Source organism: Tursiops truncatus, chromosome 13 (genome assembly GCF_011762595.2).
Source record: "Tursiops truncatus isolate mTurTru1 chromosome 13, mTurTru1.mat.Y, whole genome shotgun sequence".
Classification (NCBI taxonomy): domain Eukaryota; kingdom Metazoa; phylum Chordata; class Mammalia; order Artiodactyla; family Delphinidae; genus Tursiops; species Tursiops truncatus.
This window is the reverse complement of record NC_047046.1, coordinates 16,859,717-16,867,073: the sequence shown is the minus strand read 5'-3', so window position 1 is coordinate 16,867,073 and position 7,357 is coordinate 16,859,717. Positions and strand designations below refer to the sequence as shown.

General features: G+C 52.0%; 1 protein-coding gene across 5 annotated transcripts in view; it reads left to right on the top strand.

Annotated features, from left to right (window-relative positions):
* The first annotated feature begins 217 nt into the window (after positions 1-217).
* The window catches only part of SPPL3 (signal peptide peptidase like 3), a 122,064-nt gene continuing 114,924 nt past the window's right edge, over positions 218-7,357 (top strand). For 2 of the 5 annotated variants that reach the window (XM_019950205.3, XM_033837052.2), the window contains exon 1: positions 4,440-4,979. In XM_019950205.3, the coding sequence (XP_019805764.1) occupies positions 4,957-4,979 (23 nt within the window). In that variant the 5' untranslated portion in view covers positions 4,440-4,956. Of the gene's footprint in view, positions 4,980-7,357 lie in introns of all 5 variants that reach the window. The other 3 variants (XR_012325206.1, XM_019950204.3, XM_019950203.3) reach the window with 3 other exon arrangements.

Genomic DNA, 7,357 nt, shown 5'->3' with positions numbered 1-7,357 from the left:
GCAAGGTAGATTCTTTACCACTGGACCACCAGGGAAGTCCCACAGAGAAGACTTAAAAGCATATTGCTAAGTGAAAAAAAAGCCAATCTGAAAAGTCTACATATTGTATGATTCCAACTATATGACATTCTAGAAAAGGCAAGCCTATGGAGACAGTGAAAAGACTGGTGGTTGCCAGAGGTTTAGTGGGAGGGAGGGAGGGAGGGAGGGAGGGATGAATAGGGGGAACAAAGGGGAATTTTAGGGCAGTGAAACTATTCTGCATGACACTGTGGAAGTAGATACATATCATACATTTGTCAAAACCCATAGAATGTACAACACGAAGAGTGAACCCTAATGTAAACTATGGACTTTAGTTAATAAGAATATACCATTATTGGCTCATCAATTGTACGGAATGTACCATACTAATGCAAGATGTAAATAATAAGGGAAACCTTGTTGGGGAAGAGGGAGTATGTGGGAACTCTCTGTACTTTCCCATCAATTTTTCTGTAAACCTAAAACTGCTCTTAAGGGACTTCCCTGGTGGTCCAGTGGGTAAGACTCTGCACTCCCAACGCAGGGGGCCTGAGTTCCATCCCTGGTCGGGGAACTATATCCCACATGCCGCAACTAAGAAGCCCACATGCCACAATGAAGACCAGGCGCAGCCAAAATAAATAAATATTTTAAAAAAAACTGCTCTTAAAAAGTAAAGTATTTTTTTTGGAAAAAAAAAACCCTCATGATCAAAGACTGCAAGTGAGCTGATACCTGATAAGCTTACCATGTACCTTACCTCCAATCATCTTTCTTCCTATAATGTCTCTAACAGAGATTTCTCTGCCCCTAAGGATTCTCTTTCTCAGCCGGGAAGAGGCCGTGGGGGATGGGAGAGGGTGCTGAATTTGAGATCATGGACAGAATCATGGGACTATCAGGCAGAACCAGTTGTTCCGAAACCTGGTTTGCCTTCTCGCTCACTCAAGCATTCATTCCACAAACTTTGAGCTTCTCTGAGCTGAGTTCTGCGCTGGACACAGAAGATGGAACTGACAACAAGCCACAGTCCCTTCCCACAAGGCATTCGCAATCCAGAGGGAGAAGATGACAAGTAAACAGGCAGTGACCATTCTCTGTGCTGAGTGCTAAGACACTGGGAAATTCAGGGGTCTGTGGGAGCGTGGGGGAGGAGTACCTAACCCAGCCTAGGTTTGGTCAAGTGAGACTTCCTGAAGGAGGGGACATAGAAGCCAAGCTTCAAACTTAATGAGCAGCAGTTGAGAAGCAGAGATTTTGAAGCAAAGAAGAGCATAGCCCATTGGAAGCTGCAAGCGGCTCAGTGCGTGTGTTTGTGTGTGTGTGTGTGTGTGTGTGTGTGTGTGTGTGTATGTGTGTGTATTGGGAGTATTGCATAGAGGTGAGAAATGGGCTGCAGAGGCAGGTGGGGACCAGTCAGACCTGAGCCTTTGACCCTCTCAGAAGCAGCACCTAAGCAGCCCACTCAAACCTGGCAATGCCTCCTCCCTGGAGCCTGGACCTGAGGCAGATGACATGTCCTGGGGAGACTCACCAAGTCTCTTTTGAACACACTTGGTAGAAGGAGCAGTCCTATAATTACCGTGGTGATAATTAGAGGAACTTCCATTGCTGCTTTCAACAAATATTTCACAAGCAGTGGCCCTCCCACCTGTGTGGCGGTTGGGGGTCAGTGGGGGGAGCCAGGCACCCCTCCCGGGGGGAGCCTGTGCCTGTGTCTCCTGCCAAGCACACCTGACTCCCCGGCTGAGGCCCAGAGGTACCATAGATACCACCTGGGACCGCTCCAGCCTGGAGCTGAGTGCTGCTGGCAGAGGGACTGAAAGTCACTCCCCAAGTACCCCAGGCTGGGTGGCCTCCAGCCAATGGACAGACTTGAGATTTATTTCAGCCTGGCCTTCTCCAGGGGACTTCAAGCCTGCAGAGGTCCTGACCAGGACCTGGAGGTGCCTTCTACATCTGGGCAACCTTAGCCTGAGACACTTAAGCCACCAGTTTCTGGGCTCACACTCCATCTGCCTGGACCACGCACACAGGCTTTCCATGGCCTGGATACCTCCCAGCTCTGCCAAATGCTGTTTGGCTTCTTATACGGTCTGCGTTCACATGTCTTCCCAAGAGATGCTTGGAGGGCCTCTGGTTTACACGGAGAGAAGAAAACCTTACTTCTCATTTCGGACCCCATACCTTCACCCAGACCCCTTCTCCCTCCTTTCTTCCACCATATTTTTCTCAGTGCAAAAGAATGGTCCCTTTGCTTCTGGGAAGGCCTTGACTTTCTTCCCTCAGCACCTCCTGTTCCATCCCTCCAATACCAAGTTTGCACTTGGCTTTGCCTTCTCTGACTCACTGGGAACGAAAGCCCAGGTGAATTGCCCAGGGCCTCAGTGTGTCTTTTTGTTTCATTAGTGACATGTCTGGTCTGTTTTGTTCTTAGCTCTCCAGGGAAGGAGACTCTGCACCTCCCAAAGCCATTTGTGCCAATAGTTTCTGGCCTTTCTCATGGGGCCTGAAGCCTCACCCATTTGAGACTCAGAATGACTGTATATCACATTCACGCGTACAGCTGACATTCTGTAAGAGCACCTGGAAAAGCTGTAAGAACTAAATGAAATAAAAAAATTTAGGCTCTTTGCTTTCCTGTCTCCCATGATATCTCCACATTCAGCGCCATTTAGAGCTGGGCAGATATTTGCAGGCTGTTACCTTTCTGTGAATGGTCAGGGGAGTGGCCCTTGGTGATCTGGTATATTCTTGGGGCCCTGCCTCTAACCCTCTGGGGAAACCTTGATCTTATCATCTTGCCCTTTTCCAGGGCTCTCTGGTGGAGCTTCAGGAAACACATTGAACCTGGCTGGTCCTAGCCCCTGGCAGTGGGGGAAGGAGGAAGAAGGAGAGATGGCTTCTGAAGGAAAAGTGTACTTGGTTTTCTCATGAAGGGGTTCCCCCTGGGGAATGGGCAAGTGGCAGATGTATGGGCAATGGCTAACTGATCCATTTGGAGATAGATTCAGGGCGTGGTGTTCCCTGGTGTTCCGTGGTGTAAGGCTGGGCAGGTCTTGGGAAACTGGAGCAGCGCTAGATCCTGGCCTGAAATTGGTCCAGCTGCAGAGGATCTTGAGTATGCTGGTTTCAGGTGTGCCAGCTCTGCTCCCTGTGGAGAACGGGGGTCTGGGAAGTCTAGTGTGTCTGCTGCCCAGGCATGCTTCTAAAACCTGGAGCTGCACTGCTCATTTTCATTCGTGAACATAGTAAGTGGCAGGGAGGCTTAGCTAGGCCCTTCAAATTCTGGCCTCAGAGCACTTTTTCAGTCTCTCAACACTCTCCAGCAGGAATCATCCATCCCTCTCCTGGACCCAAGCTCACTCCAAGCCTTCACATCTTTGGGCCTTTCCTCATGTCATTCTTTTTCTATAATGTCATTTCTCCTAGTAAGCCGCTCACTCTTTCAGACTGCCTCATCAGCTCCTGGAAAAGTATTCCGCAGTGCCCCTGGGCTCAATTCATCTCTGCCTCCTCTCTCCTCCTAAGCCCCAGATTCACTCTGTCGGTCTCTGGGTCTAGCTCTATTAAGTTTACTTCTTTGCCTGCCTCCAGTCCTCCAGATGGGCTGTTCCCTGAGATTTGCTCTTGCGTGGTCAGCTCCTCCTCATCCTCAGATGTCACCTCCTCCACCAGGTCTTCTTCACCATCCTATAGAAACTAGGCCCCACCCCTACACACTCTTTGTCCCATTACCTTGTGTTATAATCTTCATAAAACTTAGCAGCATCTGAAATGATCTTCACTTATTTGTTGGCTTGGGTTATCTATGTCATTTCCTCTAGAACGTAAGCTCTCAGAGGGCAGAGACCCAGCAGAATGAATTGATACATAGTTGGCACCCAGTAAATATCTGCTGACTGATTACATGAAGGCAAGTGTGGTGTATTCGACTTGGCCCCAGAGGACTTGGCACAGAGTCTGGGCGCAATAAAAGCTGGCTGCGTGGAATATTTGCTAAACGAATGAATGAACCAACGAACATACGAATGAAGGCATGCAGCGTTCCGCCTGCTGACTGACAAGTTGACTGACAGCTGGGAACCCACGGCCAGCAGACTCTTGATTGATGGGTGACAGCTGAGTGGCAGCCAACAGACGCGCATCGGGGCCCCTGAATAGCTGGCTGCAGCAGCCCCTCAGAAAGGGTAAGGGGAGGGGGGGGGTCCCAGGCGACCGCTCCGCGTTGGGAGGGTGCGGCACCAAGCGGCGGGAGGCGGCCGAACAGCCAGAAGCCGAGAGAGCAACTGTCGCCTCGAACTAAGGAACCGACGTCTCCGCGCATGGGCCCGGCGCGAGGGGCGGGGCGCGCGCATCACGTGAGCGTGTTTTGGACACGTGACCCGCGCAGGGCCAAGGCTCGCCCCCGCCCCCTCCTCACCTCCCCTTCGCGGGTGTGAGCGAGCGGCCTCGGCTCACCGCTTAGCGCCCCCCTCAGCCGCTGCCGCCGCCGCCGCCGCCTCCGCCTCCGCCCGCTGGCCATGTCCTCCGGCCGCCGCCGCCGCCGCACGAGCGCGGGGCTCCCGCGGCCCAGCGCGCAGTGAGAGCGGGGCCCTCTTGCCGTTCGCCCGCCCCGGGGCCCCCTTGTTCTCAGCGCCGCCGCCGCCGCCATGTTGGGTTCAGAGCCGCAGCGGAGCCGCCGCCGCCGCCGCCGGTGAGGGAGGCCGAGAGCGGAGCCCGCCCCGCCCCGGGGCCCAGGGAGCGGGGCCGCCTCGGAGCCCGGCCTCTCCCCGCCAGCCGCCTTCCCGGCCCGCCCGCCCGCGGTGTGAGCGAGCGAGCGAGCGCCGGGCCGCGCCTTCCGTTCCCGGCCTGAGCGAGCCCGCCGTCCGTTCGTTCCCCCGCCGCCGGGCCCGGTCATATCCTGCAGCGGAGCCCTCCAGAGTCAGCGCCATGGCGGAGCAGACCTACTCGTGGTGAGTGCGGGGCTCCGGGAGACCGGGGCGCGGCGAGGGTGGAGGTCGGGGCGCCGGCGAGGCCAGCCCGGGGGGAAGAGGAGAAGGAACAGGTGCCTGTTGGGGGGGCCGCGGGATAGGGGTGCACGCCCCCCTCACCCCCACCGGAGGGGGCGGCAGGCGCTCGGGGAAGGCGTTGAGCGGCCGGGGACCCAGCGTCTGAGGAGGGGGTTGGAGGAGGAGAAGGCCTCCGCGGCGGATGTCATCTGGTCATGGGCGGAGCAGGTGATGGAGAAGGGGAGCTTGACTCCGGGGTGGGAAGCCCACGGAAGGGAAGTGGATTTCCGCGGGCACCCCGGAACTGGCCTGAGGGGGTGGCTGATGGGCAGGAGCAATGGAAAAGGTGGAGAGGGGTGGGCTGGGGTAAAGGTGGGCCACGCAGCTGAGAGGCATCTTCTGAGAACAGGTGATAAGAGGCCGAACTTGGAAGTTGTGAGAGAGGAGGAGCCACCTCTACTGGGACTGCCTTGGGATGGGGAGTGAATGGAGAGTTGGTAAGGTGGGCAGAGGCCCAGGTGTGAGCGGAGGAAAGCTACGGAAGGAGAGAGTCTTGGGAACCCTGGAGGGACACCCTGGTGAAGAGGTTGGAAGGGGAGACTGTTTGGATAACTAGATTCTGGACAGGAAGTCATTGGTGACAGTGGGGCCTGGGCAGAATCTTTGTAAGGGTTGGTATCCTGTTTTGTAGAATATGAAGTGGCCCGGTGCCCTGGGTCACATATGGGGATGGAGAATCTACAAGTTATGTCCATTTTAATGGGACTTTTTAAAGTTATAATATATCTTGTTAAGGACTGAGAAGCGTACTATGTAGTTTATGGAATGAGAACATACCTATCTTGAGAAGGGAGTGCTGTGGTTTGGGGAAAGGGGGATGAGACACCTCCCTTTAGCAGGCAGAGGTGGAATATTTGCAGGAGGGAGTTGAAGGAATGGCGATAGTATCGTTGAGGAGTGAAGTGGGGAGGAAGCAAGAAATGGGATGATGGTAGGTGCAGGGATGGAAAATCTGGTTGCAGTCTAGAGCGATTGTTCGAAGATGGTTTACTCTGTGAAGCCAATGTGGTTTGGGATAGAAGTAGAGGCTTTCCCTTCTTAGAAAAGAGCATAGTAGAGTGGGAAGAGCATGGCGTTTAGAGTTGGTTTGGATGTCGGGTTCACCACTTAACTCGCTTTACAACTAGACAAGATAGTAAGTTTTCCATTCTTTTCTCCTTACCTATAAAATAGGGGGATTACCTTTTTCATAAGCTGTAAGGATTAAATGAATAACTTTACAAAGCACAGGGTAAACTGTAAGGTGCCATGTTTTAGTATATTATAATTATCTTAGGGAAACAGCAAAGAAATGGGTAATATCTGAAAATAAGGAATGGCCTTGGGTAGAAGGCTTTAACTGAGTGGATGATTTGTGGTGGTTGGGGTTATGAGAAGTCAGGAACTCATTGTGTCTTCACATAGGGGAAGAGGATTGGTGATTGAAGACGATAATTCAAAAGGGAACTTCAGTGATGTATATACAATCTCAAAAAGAAGAAAACTGAGAGATTGAGAGAAAGCAATGCTAAAGCAAGAATTAAAATCTTAGTGAAAAGTTGTGACAACATATGTATTTTTAAAAGACGTTTAAACTACTTTGTTTTGAGCAACAGTGAGCTGCCTCTCTGTAGCAGGGGATTCGGAACACAGGATTAGAATGTTTCTAAAGAATTAGAGCTTTCTTATGGACAGAATAAGAAAGGAAGTGAAGGGGCCCCTGCGTGCCTTGTGCTAACTCACTCATCTTGAGCGTCTTAACACTCTGGCCCAGCTGAGAGTCCTGATGACGATCCTTCTGTTTGTACTGTGCTGTAGAGAGGCTGTGGATGGTTCAAAGAGTAAGCACAGTGGCCAAGAATTGGGGATAATGAGAGTGTTTTACTAGGTAGGTTGGCGACACACTGTGTGATGTTGGATGGCTCTGCTACTTAAAGGAGGGTTGTTTAGTGAAGTTTGACAGTTTATAAGATTTATCCTCCTGAAATACTTCCTTCAATCTCAGGTCCCTTAGTTTGCTTTACAGGTAAAGAAAGAAGCTTCTTGAAATCAGAATGCTTAGCTCCTCACCTTTAGCATGTTTTGAGATGGAGAAAGTTTTTACAGCATCTTGGAAGAGGGTGGTGTATGGAGGGAAAGGATTGGGAAGCCAGGCAGCTTTCTTCCTGAGTAGTTCTTCCCAGGTCAACCAGGCAATAATATAAAGAACTATCCATGTGACATTTAATATATACACCTACTTGTTTCTCACAAGTCCCTGGGGTAGGTGATCTTTCCCTATTTTACAGAGGAGGAAACTTAGG